This window comes from Numenius arquata, chromosome 4 (genome assembly GCF_964106895.1).
Source record: "Numenius arquata chromosome 4, bNumArq3.hap1.1, whole genome shotgun sequence".
Taxonomy (NCBI): Eukaryota; Metazoa; Chordata; class Aves; order Charadriiformes; family Scolopacidae; genus Numenius; species Numenius arquata.
In genome coordinates, this window is record NC_133579.1 from 57,624,567 (window position 1) to 57,648,753 (window position 24,187).

General features: G+C 39.9%; 1 protein-coding gene across 1 annotated transcript; it reads right to left on the minus strand.

Moving 5' to 3' along the window:
• Window positions 1-272: 272 nt before the first annotated feature.
• Window positions 273-20,403, minus strand: VPS4B (vacuolar protein sorting 4 homolog B). The gene is made up of 11 exons (XM_074146421.1): window positions 20,218-20,403; window positions 17,420-17,531; window positions 16,027-16,177; window positions 14,723-14,790; window positions 11,386-11,505; window positions 10,988-11,144; window positions 9,362-9,510; window positions 9,109-9,190; window positions 6,873-7,092; window positions 4,795-4,932; window positions 273-2,939 (listed from the first exon to the last, which is right to left on the minus strand). Exons 1-11 carry the CDS (start codon window positions 20,242-20,244, stop codon window positions 2,838-2,840), a joined length of 1,326 nt encoding a protein of 441 aa, XP_074002522.1. The 5' UTR covers window positions 20,245-20,403; the 3' UTR covers window positions 273-2,837.
• Between the last annotated feature and the right edge of the window lie 3,784 nt (window positions 20,404-24,187).

Here is a 24,187-nt window from a genome sequence, read left to right on the forward strand (position 1 = left end):
AAACAAAACCAATCAAACAAAAAACTTAAAGGAGATTCGTACATTTTCATTGCATTGAGAATGACAAAACAAAGCCAATTGATAGGTAAATCAGGGAAGAAACAAGGCTCTGGAATTTGGGGTCAGTTAGGCAACATGGGAAAAAAACGTAACAAGATAATTTACTGAGAATTTCTAACCCTATGAGTCTATGCATTAAGATGTATACCACAAGTGACAGGAAATCCAAAGTTTAATGTCAATGTGAAGAAACCATCTGTGAAGAACACAATCACACATACAACTGATTTAATTGAAAAACTATTTTACCCACAGGAAGGAAACTGACATTTTTTCCATATTGCAGTCAGAGTAAGCAGTAACACCAGAAGTTCGAAAAAAATAATTGTAAGTTCTCTAGCCAAAGATGAGTCATACATCAAACCTTATAAAAATGTACAACTAATTTATCCAGTATTTACAGAGGTTTTGATTATGTAAAGCAAATATAACCTTTCATAAATTCTTTAATTTAGAGCATTTTCGATTAACACTGAAAAATAAAAAGTGATTTTGCAGCTTCCCCCCTTCCACCTCTCATTTGACTATCATCGATTTTGGGATAACTTAGCTTGGAAGCTCTGTGCTATGTATTAATCTATTCCCATTTTACAAAGACAGCAAACCAAAAAAGTTGTCCTTGTAGCTGCAATTCTAAGCAGCAATGTTTATTTGGAATATATTTCTAAAAACAACTTCAAACATCAAACATTAATGCTTCTGTAACAGATGTCATCCCACAACTGAGCAAGCAGCAAGATGTAAATTTAAAAACATACAGTATACTTTTCTTCTACAGTAAAGATAAGAGATTACACAGTTAAGCTTATGGAAACCCATAGGACAAATCAACCTATCACAAAAAAAAAAAAAAGTTCCTGAGAATTTTAGGATTGCAGTAAGGACTCTCATTTTAAAAAAGGTCGAGAGACAAGTACTTCGGATAGTAGCTTCAAACCGCTGAGTGAGAGCCCTGCCAGTCCATGGCTCACTTCTAAAGTGTTCACAAGAGGCGACTATGAAAAAGCAATCCTGTTGCAATGAGGATTAAGTTTACTAACCATAGTTGCCTGCACCTACACTGGAATTCTTACCTCCTCACCCAGGTCCACAAAAAGATTTGTAGTCCACTGATTTACATTTACACATTGCAACAAAAGACAAAGGTAAAGCTGTGTGCAACCCAATGATTTTGGAAAGAATGTTTCATCATGTTAGTAAACAAAAGCTCAGCACCTTGCAGATCAAAGAATTTTTAACTAAATATTTTGTTTAGCTGTTAAACATAGAAACCAAAGTCTAAAAAGAAAACAACCAAGCAGTAAATACTTGAACATAACATTGAAGAAATACTCAAAGAACGTAGCTGATGTTATACTATAACATTTTACTTCATTTAAGTATAGCAAATTTCACCCGTCCTATGATTTATAAAGTACACAAAATATGTACATATAGGAAACCAAACCCCATCAGAAGATGATCATAAATGTGTATATGTACATACAACATACACACACAAAATGTGCAAATTTATTTTAATGCAAGTTAAACAAAGCATTATGCAGGATAGAGTTGTACAATGATAATGGAACACAGAGTATTCTAGGTATCCTAACGATGTTTCGTATCTACAGCCAGTGCAAACTTACAAGGCACAAACTCGATGCTGACACTGTAGTGTTGTAAGTTACATTCAGGCACATCTCAATGCGTAGTTCTTCAGAAAAAAGATCAATGGAAGTGCTACTTCTGCACTAAAGTGCCAGCCTTCTCTCAAAGTTTAAGCACTAAATTGATGTAATCTATATGCAATAGTTATCAGTAGGGCTCTGAGTTAATTCATCACTGGAAAGTTTGTGGCTAAAACATCTTTTATACTCTCCTCACATGTGAAAGTATGTTATTTCCCAAAATATCTCCCACACATTCTCCAAAGACTACCTATACCGTGCCAGCCTTGAGATGTGGAATCTTACAGAATATTTATTACTAATGCTTTTTTCTAACTTTAGTTGAACTCCTGCAGAAAGTATATCCAGATTTTTAAAAAACCAAACAAAACAAGAACAGCCAGCAAAACACCTTCCAAGATACTTGCGTTTAACAAACCTTTGCTAAATTGCATAGTGACAGTGTGTATCAGCTAGTAAAGAGTTAAAAACAAAAGCTTGCTGTTTAAGGCAAAATTTTAACACAGCATAGCAGAAAAAGCCAAATACCAGTTCCATCAGGATTTAAACAAAGTACTGGCCCATGTAGTCTTTTCCTCACAGTGTTTTCTTTCTTACTTTAATAGCGAACCCACACTTGCAGTATGCTTGATTAGCGATTTTTGTTGCATTTTTCTAAATAAAATGAGAGCAATTAATATGTAGGCTGATTGACTGATACTGAAAACACCCAACAAATATGTTCTCTTCCACCCCTCAAAAAAGGGGTTTTTGAGCCTACTGGGAGTTTAAAACTCACTTGTACCCAGGTCTAATATAATATCTAAAATTGAACTAATAATTTAAAGTTTTCTAGTATTTAATAGACGTTACCACACCACTTTGCTGCCTCACCCTAAAATTGTATTTTCATATTATTTTTCAATAGAAGACATTTAATAGACATCTGAGGAAAACAATAAAATACAAAACCTTAAGGGTCTTTGCAAAGGTGTCTTCAATTCCTTCTGCAAGGTAAGAAAAGGAGTGATTTTATTGGCATTTATTTGAAGTGCCATCAGTAAAGACACAAGAATACTTAAGAAAGCAAAAAAAAAGTTCTAATGCTCCACATGTATCTTTGGTTTAACCTTCCTGACCAAAGTCTTCTGTAAACTTCTTTAACTTCTCCAGGTCCTGTTCATTAACTGTTGGTTTTGTGCTAGCTAACGACCTGAGCATATCCGTCTGTCAGGAAAAAAAAAAAGAAAAGAAGTATTTTCAGAAACAAGTACAGTACCACTATTAACAATCCTGTTGCCAAAAAAAAATATTCATTAAAAAGCCCATTAAAACAAGATGACCATGAGAGCTCCTATTTACACAAAACTTGAAGTCGGCCTAAACTACTTATGCACAGAGGCAGCATTTTTAACCCTGTCAAGACAGACAACTCAGCGAGTTCTCTAATAATGAAACCACCACCTCAGGTTTAAGTTTAAGCCACTCATCCATCCAAGTTTTATTCATCTCTTTTTACTGAAAAGATGTGAACTTCCTTTTTTTTTTTGTCAGTTACTATTTTCAACCCATCTTTAACTACAGCAGTTTAAAGTGGAAAATAATCAGATGTTCCCATGTACTCTTCAGAGTCCAACGATATAGAACAGTAGTTTGTGATTCATCTCTAGCAAAGTTTTACTGTTCATGACCGGTAATTTCTGTCTCTTCAATTCAGTCAATTTCCTAGATTAATATTTAGATACTAGAAAATGGAGTTCAGAAAAATCCCAGGTCTATGAAGTTGAAAGCAGCAGTTAAAACACCCGATGAACAAAAAGGGACAAGAAAACTAATCAAGTCCTAGCCAAAAGCAACTGAAAAAAGCAGACGCCCAACACCTCATATTACTATAAAATTATGGGTAAACCCAAAAGTTAATGTCATGATTTTCTAGACTTGAGATTTCTCTCATCAGACCACAGATAACCTGCTTAGAAAGAATTAAAGCCTGATCTTTTTAAGGACAAAAACTGATTGTGGACACTGAAACAACCGCCTATGCAACTACAGTGCGTCACCACCCAGGTACCATTAGGAGCACACAAAAAATTGCTGTGTTTAATTCCAGGAAGGAGTGATTAGAAATCCTCTTAGACCATGCAGGCAGAAGTTCTAGGGCAGGCCTGCACAGTGCTTCCTCAGTATGCAAATACACACGGAAAATTCTTTTCTGAAATATAGTGACAGTTATATTTACAAAGCAGTGCCTACTGTTTTAGAGGTTTGTGATCCCCATAAAATACACTGATTTCTTTCATTCATTACAGGACTATCTGCACACAAGAAATGATAACAAATCTGTGCTGCTGTCAAGTCCTTCCCTCAAATATTGTACTTAAATTCAGAATCTTCTTTTGTTGCTCTTGGGGAAAAATACAGAATAAGTGTCCAGCAATTTTTTTTTTTTTGTTTTTTTTAAGCAGTGAACTAAAATTTCAATTTGTCTTAAAATGACACATTTTATTCCCCGGACCAAAGCAAGTATTTTAACACGAACAAAGAAAACTGCTGAAAGAACTATATCACCCATGATTAAATTTAACCACAACTACCATTACATCCACAATCTTTTTACATTTATTGTTTATGCTTGTATTCATCTCATGGGCAGTATTTACCTACAGCACATCACCCCCCAGTTTACACTGAATACAATTTTCCATTTCCCAGTATCAATACTAATGCTACAAAGTGATGGGAAGGCAGCATATCACGAGGCAGGAATCCCAAAGGTTTTAGGTGAATAAAAGACGAGTGAAAGCAGAGTAGAAGAGCCAGATGCTGTCTCTGGATGAAAGGACAGCAGCTGCACACCAGCAGACAAGAACAGTAAGAAAGAAATGCTTTTCAGTGATAGAGAGCTGGCTTTTTCACAAGCGTACCGTACTGTAGCAGTACAAATGTTATCTGGTATGTCCAGCATTTCTGAAAACAAACAACTCATGCAATTGCCTTGCACAACCATTTGAAATAGAGTCTTTACCGTAGGCCTTCCAGAGTTCTGCAAAGCAAGAAAGAAATGCTACAAAAGAACACCTACCATGGAAACTTGAGGCTCCAGTAATTTATCTCCTGGAACCTCCATCCACGTCATTTCTACGGCTTCAGGATCACCTGGAGAGCACGGGGTGAACAACTCTACCATCACATTTGGATTAGATACTGATGGTCCTTTTACCTAAAAAGTAAGAAAATACTCAGTTTATAGGAGTTATAATTTTAAAAACACAAACCAGAAACTCCATAGCATCTTTAGAGCAAAAACATTCCTTGATCTTATGCAGATGCCCCACCCATTGGGAAGGCATGTCCTGTGAAAGAGAAATTGTATAAATGTGCTGGCATCATGCACTTTGAAAAAATACAGCTGTAGCCAGATACTTAAATTCACATCAGGGCAAATCCCAGGAGCTGATTCCTCCTACGGCTGAGGATTTCTGTGGAAAACTAACATGCCATGAAACCTAGTTAGAGAAGACCACCATTCCTAGTGCCTCATCAGTTTGGGAGTTCATTCATCACTGGTTAATAGTTTTCTGAAAACTTCTCAATAATTATCCTTGAGTGCCTCCTCAAGTCAGGAAGCCAGCGATGGCTTTTCAATCTTTGACATAACCGCACTACAAAGTTTTGAGCACCTCTTCTGACACCACCTCAGCAGCACTCGATAGAGAATGGGGCCATCTAGTGGGAGAAGAGAAATCATCCTTTCTTTTCCAGACACGTGGACAGACCCAAAAAAAGCTGCACCAGGTATCTGTCCCCTTTCTGCAACATGTTATTTGGGACCAACAGTTTTATTTTCCTTCATTGTTACCTGAAGCATCACACATCCACAGGAACTCAAAACACATGCAAAGATTGAAAGCCAACACACGGGCTGTTTTTAACAGCAGAGAACTGGATTTGCTATTCCAAACTGCATTTAAAGAACGATGCTGGAAAGCACGGATTGTAATATTCAAAATGCACTCTGACAAACCTGTATTATCACATAGAGCAAGGAGTGGTTTACAATGAGTTAGTAATAATTGACAAAAGCACTGTTTAACTGAGGTAAGTTGTCTGTTATGATGCCAGTAATTATAAAGCTAAGATTTTGCTTATAAAAATAGGAAATTGCATCCAATTAAAGTACTAACACCACAAGTGGAATCAACTTGGCTTATGCCACAGCCCTCAAATACTGGTGTTGCGGGTTTTTTTTTTTTCCTTCCTTTTTTTAGTGCAAAAGGAGGTAAGAATTCCTTGTGGGTTGCTCCACAAACTATGACAATCAAGGATATTTAATTGCTCCATGGTAGTCCAAGACATGCCTCAGATTCTTCCAAATTTGAACGAAAGGCTAAAAGGTAATAGCCCTTTAGCCAGAAATGTCATTGTCACTTAAAGTCAACAATGGATAAATATTTCAACCATCACTGCTTAAGGGAAGGAAGCATCTAGAAAATCCTTGATATATCAAAACAGCTGCTTATTTTTAAACACAGTTTACATCACAGTGTTACTGCTAAGTTGCCCTCAGAAGAAATTTATCATACCAGTGTCTCAAAAAAACTTGTTTAGTTGTTAAACCGGGAAAAACTCCTCAAAACCCTTTTAAAATGGGGGTTGCAAGTAACATTGATTCAATGTTTTAACCAGAACTTTTCAAGAACCCTAATTTTTCAGTTTGACAAATAAGCAGAATACGCATAACTATAATCCCTCTGTTCCCATGTGGATGAGGGATACATTTATTTAAACATGCTAGAAAAACATGAAGAACCACATAACTTGATCCAGAAAAAGAGCACCTCTGTAACATTTCCATTTAAGTTAAACTTCAAACCAAATGCTTTTAACACTACCTAGAGACATGAAGAATCCTCAGAGCTTGGATTATACAGCATAAATAACCAGAAAACAGCTCCACCAGACTGATAGCAAGACTGGGGGAAGGGAGGGGGGAAAAGGAGGAACACCCAAGTTCTCCCCTAGTCGATAAAAAGATTCATAACTGCATTCATAAATGTGCAGTATTACCCAAACCCAAATTCAGTTTACTTGCAAAGAATTATTAAATTAAGATAGTTCTCAGAGATTAAGTAACTCGAAACATTTTTGATTCCTACTTACTTTTTTAAAGTGAGTAGCTGATTGCACTTTTCTAACAGGCTGCATCAGTGCATCACGCACAATGATGCTTATATCTGCACCAGAATAGCCATCAGTTCTCTTTCCAAGCTCTCGATAATCTGATTCCGTTAGGAGATTTGGAGTTGACCCAAGGTGAAGTTTGAACATTGCAGCCCTGGCATGGTCTTCAGGTAAAGGAATATAAATACGCTTCTCAAACCTGGTTTAAAAAAGAAAAAACAAAATTTTCCACAGATGCTAGCTCATGCAGGTGCACACTGGAAAGAAGCTTATGCAAATAAGTATATAGTTTGTTCCTAACAATATTAGAAAGAAGCAGTTTCGGTATTATAAACCTTAAAAAAAAAAATCTAAGGCAAATATTCAACAACCTGTTCTCATAAATAATCCTGTAGCTAGCATAACATCCAGAATATAACAACTACTTCTTTTTCATGACAGAGATCTTTTCTCCAGACTGAAGTTTTTTCAGATTCTCTTCAGCAGTTTGCGTTTTAAAAGAGAAAAAATTGACGGGAAAAAGTTTTGAAGTGTTGAAGTATACTTGAACAGTTTTCACACCCAAAGAAAGAAATGCCTGATAACAAGCTGACACAACCACTTTCTACAGTCTCCAACTAAATTAAAGAAAATTTCATAGTTGGAAGCAAATTTGAAGCGATATTCTCAATACAGTTGTCAGTAGAAAACTTTGATAGCTGCAGTTCTTCCTTTGAAGCAGCATCTGTTCTCACAGTGAGTATTACCTCCCACCAACAAAATAAGAGGGACTCCAAATTCTATAGAACACAATTATTTTGATATACATGACAAAGTGGGCCAAACCCATGAAAAATTAATTTGATTACTGCCATTGTTTTACAAGTTCCTTTAAGCTTTATGGAAATGAGTTAGAGAGCTCCTTTCTTACACTACAGAGAATGAGTGAATGGTTTTAGTTGGGAGGGACCTTTAAAGATCATCTAGTCCAACCCCCCTGCCATGGACATCTTCCACTAGACCAGGTTGCTCAAAGCCCCATCCAACCTGACCTTGAACATTTCCAGGGATGGGACATCCACAATTTCTCTGGGCAACCTGTTCCAGTGTCTCACCACCCTCAGCGTAAAAAATTTCTTCCTTCATGTCCAATTGAAACCCACCCTCTCATTTTAAAACCATTGCCCGTTGTTCTATTCACTACGGGTCTTGGTAAAAAAACCCCAAACATCTCTTCGTCTTTCTTATAAGTCCCCTTTATATATTGGAAGGCTCCCTGGAGCCTTCTCTTCTCTAGGCTGAACAACCTCAACTCTCTCAGCTTTTCTTCACAGGAGAGGTGCTCCAGTCCTCTCATCATTTTCGTGACCCCCTTTTGGACCCACTCAGGCCCATGTCTGTCTTGTACTATAGACCCCAGAGCTGGAATGTCAAGAATGATTTGAAATTTTAAGCAACACGTTCACCTCTAAATCTATCTCGCACAAAACTATAGCATACAGGATGGAAGTGACCTCTGGAGGTCACCTGGTGCAACCACAAATCAAAGTATGGCCAGCTTGAATGAAGTATATAAATAGAAGTCAGTCACAAAAAAGTAATGTTTCTTTAGCTTACAAAAATGACCATTATCCAAGCTGTGTCCTCATCACAACGTAATCATACTTGTCACATAGCTGCATTTGTCCTCTGCTGCTCAGCAGCTGAGAGAAAGATCCAGCTAATCAGATACAGGTATGGAAGCCCTTTATCTACAAAATAACAGTTAAAACATGCACTGAAAGATCACAAATTACGCCTGATGTAGAAAAACATGGCGTTTCTGTGTAACATAGACTACATTTCCATGAAATAGCTCAAGCTATTCAACAGCTTGTTAACAGATGAAAAGGAAAGCTCTACCCTCTCTTGCCCTTCTGAGGTGCATATTTTGTAACTTGTCCCCCAAGCCCACCAGAAAAACAACCAACAAGGAAACAGAATAGTCTCCTGCATGCTCAAGCACCATCAGCTAACCAAGAGATCAAATACACTACAGGTCCAATATAAGAGTGAACAACCCACCTCTTTAAAGGAACAAGGGGCTATTAGTTTGGCTCAGTCCAACTCATGGAATTGAGTTGTAGAACATTAGCCATGTCTGCAAACATGAGCTGGATTACTACTAAAAGTAGTCTCAGACTGAACCTTCACAACAGTTGCAAATTTCATACCATAAAAAAAAAAGCCATCATACCTTCTCCTGATAGCAGAATCCAAAACCCAGGGTATGTTTGTTGCTCCTAAGACCAAGATTCCTTCATTGTCAACACCAACCCCTATATCAAGGCAGAAATCATTTCACCATTTAGATGATAAACAGACACTTTTTTAAAGTGTCAAAATTTAACGGAGCAGAACTGCAAATCTTTTTGGTGTTCTCATGCAAGCTACGCTTAAAATCCGTATCTTAGTTCCTTTGACTTATTCTGAAGCCCAAATAAACTCACCTTGCATCTGGACTAGAAATTCTGTTTTTATCCGTCTAGCAGCCTCACTTTCATTTTCACTTCTTGACCCACAGAGGGAGTCTATCTCATCAATGAAGATAATAGAAGGTTTGTTTTCTCTGGCAAGCTGGAACAAGTTTTTCACTAATCTTAAAAAAGGAAACAGCCTTAGTTATCTTAATGATTACACCAGTAAAAACACATAACAAGTTTATGATACGGCCACTTCCTTTAAAGAAAGCTTAAAAAAATAAAAGTATTAACATAGAGCTATTCAAAGCTATTCCAGTTCTGAGACTCTGAATCATACTTAAATGAGAAAGCCCAGCATAAAGTGAGGTGAAACATTTTAGAGTACTCCAAGCGTGGTTTTGCAAGAAAAAGCCCTTATTCAGTTTACATTTCTACAAGACGGCCTGGACTACACAAACCCACCACTCTAGGCAGAATCAGAAGAACACGGCTTTCTCTTATTTAATATTTGCAACCTAATCAGATTAGCTCTAGAGATCTTGTAAGAAATAGCATGTACATGTACTTTATACAACTTAACAGTGCTTATATGACAAGAAAAGTTGGTTTGCAAAAAAAAATCCCAACCAGTCAAAAACACCTAGCCATATCTTTTTCAAGACATTTTACTAAGTTAAAAAGGAAAATAAATAGGAACGCGCTGGGAAATTCTTCACGTTACCAGCACTAAATCTCAACAGTCTCAAATGAAGTCAAACAGAAAAAAATGCCAAGCTGGACTCCAGTTCTGTATTCCTTTTGTTACAGAAGAAAAGCAGCTTAAGGTTTCCAGCTTTTGGGGAAAGAAACCCAGTTCGTACCCCTATCGAATGGCCTTTCTTCCTCATCTCATCAACTTTAAATAGTGTTGTTCAGTTGTCCCACATTTCAAACTATTAAAGCATGGTTTGACAAGTATTGTCATCATCATGGCAGTCCTTTCTGTACAACAAAACCAGAGTTTTTTCTTAATTCAGGAAATCTTCACTGGAAGTCTAGGTGGACAAATTCCAGCACTTTTAGACAGCAATTGACTGTCACTTCAGCTTCCTGGTCTTCTTCACATACCATATAGTAACAAGTGAAGAATTAGCATGGACAACCATGAAATTTCTTTCATGGCTGCTCCTCTCCTTCAACCTATTTTTGCAAGTTTCTTATGTCTTCCAGATTTTGTTCAAAATCAGGATAAAGTAAAAACACCTCTGTATGGACAAAGAAATGCCATATGTTAACAGCACAGCTGCTGGGACAAATGACTGGAGAGATGCCAAGAGGCAGAGCACCCCAACACTTCAGACTGGTGTAGTGTGCAATCACAGCTGAGTTCAGAAGGGGAATGAGCTCCATGGTGCTCCTGAAACCTTTCTGAGCTAGTTTTGAACAAAACTATCTTGAGCACTGAAAAGAGGTCCAGTTGCAGCAGCACAAAACGTAGCACATGATGATACCTTTACATGGAACTGCAGCATGAAGGACAGAAACACCTAAAATTTGTTTTTAAAAAAGACATGACCCTTCCCTCAACTTCAATTTCTTTACAGCAACTTATCTAGCTCTGTATTAATTTATTCTTGCCAATGTTTTCCTGGACCTCTGGCAACTCCAACTTACTTTTCACTTTCTCCTAACCACTTTGAGACAAGGTCAGAGGAAGATACTGAGAAGAAGGTAGAGTTGTTTGCTTCTGTTGCCACAGCTTTTGCTAAATAAGACTTTCCTGTTCCTGGTGGTCCAAACAGCAGAATCCCTCTCCAAGGTGTTCTTTTTCCTGCAAAAGAGAAACCAGCAGCCTTCAATATACTCTAGAAAGACGCAGTCTATTTTTCTGATGAAGCCCCTCTAATTTATTCAGACTTTTTCCACATCTACCCATGAAACTTTTGTCAGACGGATCACAATCCCTTTGTTAAGAGCTCAGCTTGAGTCTCTGACACACCAGCATACCATGCTTCTCAGACCCCAGTGCTGGTCCTGACTGGCCAATAGCAAATAAATGCTGCAATTCTGACCTGTAAACAGGTGTGGAAATTTAATGGGCAAGATCACAGCTTCCTTAAGTGCTTCTTTGGCACCTTCAAGGCCAGCAACATCACTCCATTTTACATTTGGCCGCTCAATAACAATTGCTCCTATAAGAAAAGATTGTATAAGTTAGTGATGCACATATCTTTTCACAACTTCACTAACTACCATTTTGGAAATAAAAAAATAATTAAGAAATCTATTCCCATGTCCATACTGAATAAAACAAGTCATTTCAAAGTAGCTATAAGCCCTGAATACTGTTAGTCAAATGGATGCTATTTCTACAGAAAACTGTCACATTGTTTTACCACAATGAACCATCGATAACCAGAATACTCAAGAAGTCCTGCATTGGTCAAAGCTAGTCTATAACTGACCAGGAAGTGTATGTTCAGTAGTCACAGAGGAGTGCCTTCTCTCATGGGTACCCAGGCACCATCTCCTTACTAAACCACCACTGTACTTCCTGAAACATTTGAGTGTAGCTGCATTAGCCCAGGATTTATAAGATTCTCCAGCAGATGAAATAGCTTGTTGGGTATCTCCAGATGTGCAGCAAACAATTGGACCATCTAATGGTAAAGAGCTTTGAGAGCTAGGGCTGAAAGCATCAGAAGGGTTATATGGACCCTGCTTCCAGAAATATCTTCTCAGTCTAGCCATTGTCTCTCAAAGTTTATCACCAAGTCTCATCTTGCTCAACCAACAAGTTCAGCTTGATTTTAGCCAACTGAGCTGTAATTTAGCCCTCTCTTCAGACTGGTTAGTCTGCAATGCTAAAAATGATTTTGTCTTGACTATTTTTAGATGGGACAACTTGGATCTGAGCTAGTGATTCAATATTAGATCTGATAATCCTAGCCAAAGCAAATCCAAAAGGTGAGAGAAATTTTCTCAGATGAACAAATGCCAACCAACCCAATGCTTATTTAAGTACACAAACACACTGAAAGTTTCAGTTGCCCTATTTCTCTACAAAGGACTTTCTATAATTTCACAATTGGCTTTCACCAGCTGTTTTCTCGACACTTTCACCTTACGCCTTCAGAGCTCTGTGAAGTAATTTAAGGCTTTTTTTCCTCTACAGGGTTGAAAATTTACTGTTACTCACTGGCTAATGAATAAAGCAAATAACCTGCTTACTTTTTAAGTATCTCATTTGACATTTTCTCTTTTGCTGCATTCCTTTTCCATCAGATTGAAACAAATAATTTCTGTTAACAATTGATAATAATTTGGAAGTTGAAGTTCAAAAGAAACATCATATTGTTAAAAATGTTAAAAATGTTACAGAGAAAGTTGACTGCAAACTGCCTTAGCTTGCAATCTATATATTGGGATTAATTCAGCCACACACTTACAATGCATTAAATTCTTTTGCTAGGTTGATTACATCTCAGTTTTTCTTAAAGTAAACAGAACTATGGGCTCCATCACTACAATAATTAGTAGAACAGGTAACAGTTCAGATAGGAACAGGAGATTATTTCAAAGTTGAAATATCAGAGTATCTGCAGGAGACATACCACGGTAACTGAAATTACTGCATTGTAAATTACAGCACTATAAGAGATTACCTGGACACAAACAGAACTGGAATTGTAGGCTTGCTAATTTTGTAGGCGTAAATTAATAGCTGGAAGATTAAGCAATAGAGCGCAAAAGGCCTTTAAAATTCTGAACAGGAGTACATGACAACAGATCCACAACTACTATTCAGTGTGAATGTTACTGGTCACTTCTCCCACAATAAGCCAAGATGCTATTGTCATTAAAATCTTGATAAATACCCATAGAAGGAGAGTTACATAAGGCAGTCAACTAGGAGTAACGAGGCAGCAAAATTAAATACAGGAAATTTCCATGGATGTTGCGGGAAGCCAGATGAAAATTAGTAATTTGAAGGCTGCCCAGAGCTTGTATCTGAGAGACTCCTGTGTTACATTTAAAGGTACCAAGGATCTCACACCTCACATTTCAAGCAATCAATCAAATGTATGAGCAAGAACACTGTAATTTCATAGAAAGTATCAAAGAAGTGGTAGGTGCAAGAAACTAGTTCTTGAAGAACTGAATATCAGATTCATGTGGGAAGAAATGAAGTGAGAGACAGGATAAGAGTCCATCATTTTGCTGTCATTTTAAAATGCAGGAAACTGTTTCATATAACTATGAATAGGATTAAATAAACGTGTAGACAAGTACAAAAAGCCTGGCACAGTTTCCAAACATGATACAATAGCTCCTTAAATTACACAGGCAGAAATCTGGGAAACGCATTTGATCTTTGTTACACTGAAAAACAGGGGGACAGTGACGTTTCTTCAGATCTATAAGCACCTTCTGGCAGGGAAGCACTGAACAATTCTTCACCATTAAAAGGTAATAAATATCAAACAAAGCCTCTTTTTTTACTGTGTGCAAAACTACTGGTAGATGCTATACCTTGCATCACTGACTGTATTCAGCATTTGAGTTCAAAACCCCAAACTATTATGTTACTCAACTGGAAGAGCATCACCACTACATATAAAAAAAAAAATGCTTCCTGGTACTGTAAACAAGCAAGAATACACATCATAGAATGGTTCAGGTTAGAAGGGATCTTAAAGATCATCGAGTTCCAACCCCCCTGCCATGGGCAGGGACGCCTCCCACTAGACCAGGTTGCTTAAAGCCCCATCCAGCCTGGTCTTGAACACCTCCAGGGATGCAGCATCCACAACTTCTCCGGGCAACCTGTTCCAGTGTCTCACCACCCTCACAGTAAAGAATTTCTTCCTAATGCCTAATCTAAATTTCCCCTCTTTCGGTTTAAAACTGTTACCCTTCGTACTATTGCGACACTCCCTGATAAACAGTCCCTCCCCATCTCTCCTGTAGGCCCCCTTTAAGTCCTCGACTCCTAAACTTGAGCACAAGTTTTTTTATGAAAACAATCCTGCTTACACTAAGCATTTGCATGATGTGTATTACCTTAGCCTCTAGGCAATAGTCTAATGCACTTAATGTGAAAAATACTGATTCTGTTTAGCCAATAGCTGCGTGGGATCTTGCAACTTCTGCCTCTGGAAAATGCTATCCTGATAAATGGTACAATTTTAACATGAAGCACAGGGTACAGGAGATAAATTTCAACATAGTCATTGTATAATTTCATGGCACACAAACCCACACTTCCATAAAGACTATGCTTTTGTATGTGAAGATTACATACTAATTGAGACAGTAAATTAATCCATAACATTTAGATGGCAAAAATAAAGGAATTTGCTTGACTGAAGTCACCACTATTTAAAGAAAAGGATGCTTCAAAATTACCTTGAAGTTGATTCTGTAGCTTCTTTTTTTCAGGATCCTCCGACTCCCCTTCCCCATCACTGTCATTCCTGATTTGGAAACAAGAAAAAGAAAAGCTGAAATACAATAAAAGAGGCTGCTGTCTTAGAATAAAAATCAGAATGCAAAAAGCAGAAAAATCACCAGTCTGAGGAATGAAGGAAACCTCGAGATCCTTTCAGATCTCTGCAAGTTTACATCATTGCACTCCTGCTTTTCCACACCACATTCTTTCTAATTCACCCTCCTCACCATTTCAACTTCTTATGGGTCTGAGCACTCTTAACACACCTCTACATCCTTCAAGCCAGCCTCTAGGAAACAAAAGCCCTTGTATCGAGCAACATGAAAGTATTAAAAAGGTTCATTTGTTGACATTGGCACTTATCTCTAACCTGGAACTGTAACAGGACTTGGTCAATTCCATCTAGTACTATGAAACTCTACACTCTCATCTTGTCAGAGCAAAGGAAACTGGAAGAAGGAAAAAACGAGACTAGATAGTGAAAAATTGGAGTGGAGGTCATGAATATACATGTAGCCTCTGTGGTATTACCCATTTCTTCTATTATAAACCAGCAGAACAGCTCAAAAAATAAAACTGATGAGACCAGTAGACAATGAAGGAGACTGAAAATCAGGTGAAGTTTCAAAATACAACTGAGCAACTCTAGTTGTTCAGGACTGCTAAAAAGGGCAATTCCACCAGAAGATACCATCCTGAACCCTTCCTCTCTCCTATCCCTACAAAGGCAGTAGCAACAGCAAAAAGAGGCTCTGCTTGCTTAGCTCTCCGATAAGCAAAATGAAAATCAAGTCTAATAAAACGAAAGCAGTGGAGAAACTAGGCAGCAGCAAGGTATTAGTGTCATTCAGTTCATCTTACAGAACATCACTCTACATAGTGCTTTGCAACTTCTTATCAAGCGTGTGACAGATAAAACTCAGGCCACAGCAATCATCAGTCTGAATTTATTTTCTAGTTAGTAAGTATTTACATGTATAAAAAATGTAAGGGTCATTGGGCTCTTGCATGTGTTTGTCTGAAACAGTTTTCATTCTTCAGTGAACCCTGTATACAAATGTTCATGCATTTTTGTAAACAAGCACAGAAATGACTGTGATGCTAATTCATGTTATTTTTCTTTCATTAGCCTACTTTATTTCAGCATTAGTAGTCATCTGAAGCATTTAAAAGACAATAGTTAAAATTATCTTTGAAGAGTTGAATTTTAGAACAAGCTGAGTTCAGGAAGCATTTTGCTTTACCTTCTCCAAACACATACCCTTTTCCATCAGTAGGACCAGACTCTTTAACTGGTTTTGGTGCAGTTTTCTCTTTCTTTTTCAGATATTCTTTCAGCTTTTCTGCTCTGTCCAAGTATTCTGTACATTTTATTCTAATGCTCTGTTTTGCTTTATCACCCTGCGCTTCATCTGCGAGTTGAAGAGAAACAACGCTTTGTTAACAGCAAAACACATGTGCATCAATCTGAAAACAAGACTAAGTCTCTGTCGTCTTTGTATCTTATCAACATACCTCTCTTAAGGCTCACCTCATAACAAAACATCTCAACTACTTATTTTTCCACTATACCATGGAAAGAAGTGACATGAAGTATGTCATCACCTATCAGAAATCAAATATACAACTGAACATTACTTTGGCTTAAAATTGGGCTGTAAAGGATTAAGGACATCAAAGAAAAAAATTACATAAAATTTCTGAAAGCGTTAGGTGTGGTTCAACAGTCACACTGTTCTCTTAGCAATTAGTACAGTATTTCAAATCAGCAATCAAAATTTAACAAGTTAGGTTTACGTGCTAAGTTTCCAAAAGTACATCAGTATTGTTAAAAGCACAGAAAGTGACATTCTGATAAAGTCCGCAAGTTATAAATGGATAGGAAGAGATAAACACAAATTATTCTAAGTGACCATAAAGAAAATAGTGGGTTTTTAAATTCATGGAGACCTGTAAGTGCACTTATGTCAGGTGAGCAACCCTAGCCCACATCAGTTAGGGCTGTATCTACATTAAGAAAGCCCATTCCCTGCATACAAACACTGGACATGATGCAAAAGGTATACAGAAGTGTGAAAAGAAAGGCATAAAATAATAATTAGGAGAATATGAAAACTGAAGAAAAATTACAACATACAAATCCATCTCACACATTTTGTTGGCCAAGATGAACAGCAAGACATTAAGGAGCAAAAAATACCAGCAGAGAGGTTGCAGAAAGGCAAGCAGCATGAGTTAAGGAGCAAAAAACGCTCCACAGATACAACAAAGACTTCTTGTTTAACACATGGTTTTCAGCACAACAGAAATACAGGGATCCCTGTACTTATTGTCACATTTCCTCATGCGCAGTGGTCAGCCTGAAACACTGCTACCGAAGTCCAGAGGAGAGACAGCAAACCCCTGCCTCCCTGTCTTAAAAAAACCTAAAACAAAACACAAGTAAAAAGTAATCTGATTTCTTACGAGAATGGAGAAAGCACACAACACAGAAAAGGCAAAAGCTGCAAAATATATGACCTCAGTCAAACTACACTTAGCAAGTATCACCAGATGATGAAAGTAAAAATTTAAATACTGATGTCAACATAAGAGATTTCCCTGTACAATTTGACTACTAAACTCTACTTAATCATCCAATACATTACACTTACATTTAACAACATGGAGGAAATACTGCACAGCATGTTGGTACAAGCGGAAGGCTTCCTCATAGTTTCCTGCTTTATCTTCTTGTGCTGCCTTGCTGGCAAGGTCTATTGCTTTCTGTAACACAAGCAAATAATTAAGTGCTGCATAACAGCATTTTGCATGATCAAAGAGACATCTGAAGCTGTTGCTCTGACTGTTTTTGATGGCTAGTTTTTCTGCTCTTCGATATTTACCCCCAAAAGTTAAAGGCAGGTGATTGCAAGCCTTAGGTGGTGCTTTACACAAGATATAATATTTCTATCCTTTTTACACACAGTGATTAACAAACTGCTGAAATTTACTAGCACGGAAAAAATCGCAAGCGACAAGCATTAAGTTTCTATGTACTAAATTGAAACCACTACTGGTTTGTGTCTGTGTTTTTCCTTACCAATCTCTTGCATTTATCATGGAAAGATTTGGAAATCCATTCCAAGTTTTTTCCATCAGAGACCAAGACACTTTGAACTATGACTGATGACATCAGTAAACCCTGTCAATACCAGAGCCAATACAGGAAGTCCAGGATTACAGTGCACTTAAACTAGCACTATCACTCTTCCAACCCTATGCTGGGAGACGTCTTCAAAGATTGACTATTTGTCTGACTTCTCTAGAGGGATTCAGATTCTTGATATCCAAGCGAGAAATTCTAATTACCGCTGCAGGAGGAGGGGACACCCCACCCCCCCAGACAGAAAACATACCCAAATCATGAGCATCAAGAAAAGTTCTAGGAGAAGTTATGGATGGCTCTTTGTTTGCTGAGCTAGTTTCAAATAAAACTGACTAATCTAAGACATTGTATCGCATACACTGGCCTGTGGATTTGTTGGTATCACCGTTATTCCTTTGCTCTTAAGTGCTTATTAACTTTTATTAGACTTTCCTCCGTCTATATCACTTCATGATAATTAAAACTGTTGTCTGAATGACAAGTTCATGTAAGTTTAAAAACGGCAGTTGGTTAGCCAGAGTGAACCAATACAAACTATAGCCCCATGTGTACTTTTCCCCATTCAGTCACTTTCATTTGCTACAGACTGTTAGTATGCTCAGGATGTTATCGTACTGTCAGGGAGCAAGGTGAAGAGCTTCAACTGCAGCAAGGAGTTTTCATTAGACATTCCAGTACAGACGCTCCTGCCACTATCCGGACACTCTGCTGTGTTTCAGGCAAAATAAAGCTAGTAAACGGTAGCCATGAAAGAACAAACAGCAAAATCTCACATTTTACTGCTTTGTGTTGCTGTCTTGGAAGCAAAGACCATCTCATCAAATCTACCCAAAATCAAAGAGTAATTTATTTAAAAACAATGATCCAATAGAGCAGATCCTACAGCTCTGTTGTGGCAAGTATTGGAACACTGTAAGCATCTGTTTCTTTGAAACAAAACTTAAGTCTTCTAATGTAAACTAAGCAGTTTACCATGCATGAATGAGTCGTCCCCTCCTTACTGGTCACCTTGTACTAATTCTGTTAGGTTCCTCTAGGTACCATTCAAATAAAATTCAAAATTCAAATTCAAAAAAGCAAAAACTAACCCCCAAAAGAATTTACTTTCTTCTTAAAGTTCTTAAGTCCCTTTAGTGACCTAAATTCCACAGAACAGCCCAATGATTCCTGGATCCAGTGCAACAAAGACAGTGGTATATGTGACACTAAATCCAAAGAATAAACGGCAAAGGCCACCTACTAAAACATAATTGTGAGAAAACTGGGCACTTTGCAGCCCTGCTCCTCTGAAATAAAAAAGTCTCCGTCATGTATTGACTGGTTTTGGTATACTCTGGTTTTGTAGAATACCTGTAAGGCTATTACTTGGGCATTAGATTCTCAGCTCTAGTACGTCATTATATCACCAGGCATCTTAGCCTGTTACTGTGCTGAAGAAGACCGCTATCGAACAGAAAATAATTTTTTATAAAGCTGTAAGAAGTAGGGCATAGATGACCAGCTGTAACTATCCATAAGGCACAAACTGTATTTACTAGGCTACAGTTTGATAGTTTGATGAACAGCACCCTCAGAAAGAATGTCAGCTTAAGCAGGTTTCATTCTCCTGCTTATTCTAGGCCCTGTGATATCTCCCCTAGCTTTGCCAGTGTGTTACATCGCCATAATGAGCTTACAGAGACGATCATGGTTCAGAACAGCTGAAGAGAAAAACAAGTATTTTTAACGCAGGTCATGCCTGGATCTGTTTTGCCAACCAGCCACAGAAGCGTTTATACAGCCCCAACTGAGCGTTAACACAAATAGAAAAATAAAGCAGGCAAAGACTTCCTACAGCCAGTAGTCTTAGAAGAAACCTAACCCAAACCACACGTCCAGGCCACACAAGGCAACGCTGCTTCCCAAGCTGGACATCAGGCCTCGCCTCTCCCGTGTCCCGCACCGCTGTCCCTGCCGGCCCGGAGGGTCCGCGCCCCCTCCCCGCGGACTTGGCGCCCGCCGCCAGCAGAGGCCAGTGCCGACGAGGGGACGGATTCACCTGTGGCCTCCGTGATTTCCGAGCCCGGAGCCGAGTCCACTCGCCACCCCCTTGCGCCCGGAACAGCCCGCAGCCCTCCCGCCACTGTCCCAGCCCCACCAGCAGAAGACCTTTGCGCGCCCTGTCCCCCAACCCTGCCCGCAGACCCAGCCCAGGACACCCCACGGCCAGCGAGGGCACCCCCAGCCCCTCACGCCCGCGGCCTCCCGACCGCCGCCTGCCGGCACCGCCCCGTCCCGAGCCGGGCCGGGCCGGCGTCGCCCTACCTGCAGGTTGCCGGTGCTGCCCGCCATAGCGGAACGGTGAAGGGTGGGGAGGGAAACAGAAGAAGAAAGTGCGGGCCCGAGGCTGCCGGTGATGGAGCTCGGCTCGGCTCCCCCCGCTGCCGCCGCCCACAGAATCGAAACCCCGGCCTCCGCCAGACGCTTCCGCACACCGACAGACCCGCTTCCGCTTCCGGGAACCTGACGTCAGTACCGTGCGCCGCGCCGAGGAGCCCCTCCCCGCCGCAGGCGGCGCACTGCGCATGCGTGCCTTTCTTAAAATTACTTTTTAATTATTATTATTTACAGACAAATTTTTTTGCATTTCTTCTATAAAATGTTAAAAGGACGTTGCTAGGCTTTGGGGTAAAATTAAATTTTTACCTCTCTCACGCTAAGTTTAAGAAATTTTCTTCCACTGCTGGCCCCAGCACCACTGTCTCCTGCGCAGGCCCGTGCCCGTGCCGAGTGTTTTTATTCACGGAAACTGGCTGTTCATAAATGTGGACCCAGTCACGAGCAGACAAGTGTTGCTCACCTGTGGGTGAGCGATAAAACTCGGGTAACGGGCGACACCAGCAGGGTGTGAAGGAGGATGTGACTCAGGGCACACGATAAACCGGTTTAGTGAAGTTGGCTGGCTGGGTGGGTTTATGGACATCGGCTAAATTAGTGCCATGTCCTTTGCCGTGCTTCTGCAATCCCTCTGGAGCGGAAAAGGAACCTCTGGGAAACTTCACTAGATTCACAAACCCCATTCTCCCAGCCACCTCCGAGGGCTGTAACCACAACGCAAGTTTGATGTAATAATTGTGATGTCGCTTCATGATTTTGTTTCATAATAAAATAGTTCGCTGAACTTTTCGATTCTGTCAGTAGGCTGCCTGCTCTGGGCATGCCCACGGTCACCCCTGTGCCTGGGGAGGTGGTGCTAATCGCTGCCTCCAATCATCTGGCGTTGCGGTTTCAGCTGGGGCAGAGTTAACGTTTTTCCTAGCAGCTGTTACAGTGCTGTGGTTTGGATTTGGGAGGAGAAATGCTTTTGATAGCACACTGGTGTTTTTAGCTGCTGCTAAGCAGTCAAGGCCTTTTCTGCTCCTCACACTGCCCCATCAGCGAGCAGGCTGGGGGTGCACAAGAAGTTGGGAGGAGACACAGCTGGGACAGCTCATACCAACTGACTAAAGGGCTATTCCACACCATATGACGTCGTGCTCAGCATATAAAGCTGGGGGAAGAAGAAGGAAGCGGGCGACATTTGGAGTGATGGTGTTTTGTCTTACCGAGTAACCGTTAGGTGTGATGGAGCCCTGTTTTCCTGGAGATGGTGGAACACCTGCCTGCCCATGGGAAGTAGTGAATAAATTCCTTGTTTTGCTTTGCTTGTGTGTGCAGCTTTTGCTTTACTTATTAAACTGCTTTCATCTCAACCCACATTTTTTTTCTCACGTTTACTTTTCCAATTTTCTCCCCCATCCAAACTGGGGGGAGTGAGTGAGTGGCTGCATGGTTCTAGCTGCTGGCTGGGGTTAAACCACAACATCTGGTTGGCAGTTTATTTTGGTAAGTGTCCTCATGTATCCAGCTGCTGGAGGATGCTTTGGTTGATTTTTAGGCATGGTCAGTAACAGATGCTCTCCTAGGCTTGATGGCAAACGTGAAAAGAGACGATGTATCAAAGATTAGGTCATGCAATCAGGCTTTGGAAAAGGAGATGGTAAAGAGAGATGGTGGAGAAAGTGCGGATAATTGAGTTTGTCACAAAAGACAACTGAAATTGGCCAAGTGACAGAAGAGCTGGTAATTTCTAAAGGAACCTTAAAGTTGTATTGTCAGCAGGATTCAAGCATAGCATCTGACAGTGTGAAGTGCTCACGTATGTTAAATCACATATCCATTTCTTTCTTATTCCTAATACCATCTTCAAAGCATGAGGTAAAAACAGCTTTTTTTAATCCTTTCACTGTTGGTTATGCCATTACGGAGCCTTTGGTGTACTTTTTATCTACATTTTATGTAAAACACTTCCTTGGGGATATAATTTCCCTTCTGTCCTTACCTTCTCATTCTGATAAGTGTATCAGAGTATTCTCAAATACATTCCTGTTGCTAATATTTCTGGCTGTGTCATCTGTACCTATGATTTTCAAATCTGTAATGTTATATTTAGCTTTTAGACCTTGGTCTAAACCAATAAGTACAACCCAGGTGTGTAAATAGTAAATGCCTCTCCAGTCACACTGAACTGGCTTCTGAAACTCCAGGAATAACAACTAGTTTCTGTGGATGTGAGTGAGATGGGGAAAAAAAAAACAACAGAAAAGGCACATGTGTCTTAACAGGCTAAATCTTGTACTTCTTACTTAAGTCTTACTCATACAGTATTTCTACTATAATTTGACTTTGCAGCTAGTTTTGCTTAAGGAAAGACTGGCTGAATGCTGAGTAGTAATGACATCAAGATTAATTCCTGAGGATCTAATGAAATGTCACATCAAGGGTACTACTTCAATTTGAGGGACAAGTACAGTCATCTTATCTAACACTTCCCATTGCTGTAGTTTCTGTGTTACCATACATTAGAATCCATATCATAATGATTGTGTACAACTAAGTGTAATGAAAAGAAAGCATATTAAAGATGTTAATATAGGTACCTATTGGCCTCAGGTAAGCCCATCTCCTAATTGCCTGGGGCATTGTTACTCATGTTGCTAGGACGTTAGGTGGCACAGGCACACATGACCTCCCATGTTTCTTAAGGCTGAGTAAGTTGTCGTGAAGAACACTTCCTGCGAACTTCTCTTGGTATGGAAGGAAGGAACATCCAGACTGCATGTTGCGTGAACACATTGGGCCAAGAATAGATGGATACGTCAATAAAACAAGTCATGCCTACATCACAGCCAGACCTCATATGTGTGATTCTCCTCCACTGTGGCAGCTGAGAAGTGGCTAGGGATGACTAATGTTGGTATCAGAGTGAGACTTCGCTATTAATTAGATGACATAAGAGCCATGCAGCTAAGGGAAATATTTGCCATAACTTAACAGTGTAGGTAGGCAAGGCAGAGAAGAAAGGCAGGATTTTTCTATTTTTCTATGTTTTTTGACCTGATGAAATGATGCAGAAAGATCAATCTGACCTAGGTTACAAAGGCTGTCAGCAGCAAAACTGTCAGGTAAAATTCAGATTTTCCAAGTCTTGTTACATTACCTTGATCCTGTTCACTGTATGCACAATGAGCTCATGCATCCAAGACTGGACTTCCAGGCTCTCCCCTGTGTCTGTGGAGATAAAAGCAGTGGGTGGGAGCGGCAGAGCTTCCCTGAACAACCCCAGCTCTTCTAGGAGAGCCTGCAGGCTTGGCACAGGTGCAGGGGAGGGAGAAGTGGCCTTTGGGCAGGCATTTCCTCCATGCCCAGCTCTTCCCCCACCCGAGTGTTGCTGGTCACACATCCCAGCCACATGCCACCTGTCCCTTCCTGCACACCAGACTTGGTAGTCTGCAGATGGGACAACCTGCTGCTGCTACCACGAGCCACCAGTTTTAGATTTTGTTCTGTGGGAGTCATCAGTTCCTTGAGCAAATCTAAGCTGAGGTGGCTTCTTGGGTGGGTCAAGGCATGGCCGTGGCCCACCCCACCACCCCGGCCCAAGAGCAGGGCAGCCGGGGGCAGCCCCAGCCCTGGGCATTGGGCACCTCCCTGGGGACGAACCAAGGCCGGGCTGGGATGTGGGCCCATGGGTGGGGGTGAGGGTCATCCCCCATGGAGGGAAGCAGGGTAAGACACAGCCCCAGCACGGCTGGGCAGGGCCATGGGATCACATGTTGTTGAGAAGAATCCAATTTAAACCAAGTTCAGAAGATGAAATCATCTTCTGCAAAACTGGCATTCAAAAACTAACATTTCCTCTTCCATCTCCTACTTTTACAGTCTGACTTGAGAGAATGTGAAGCTTGCTGGTAGA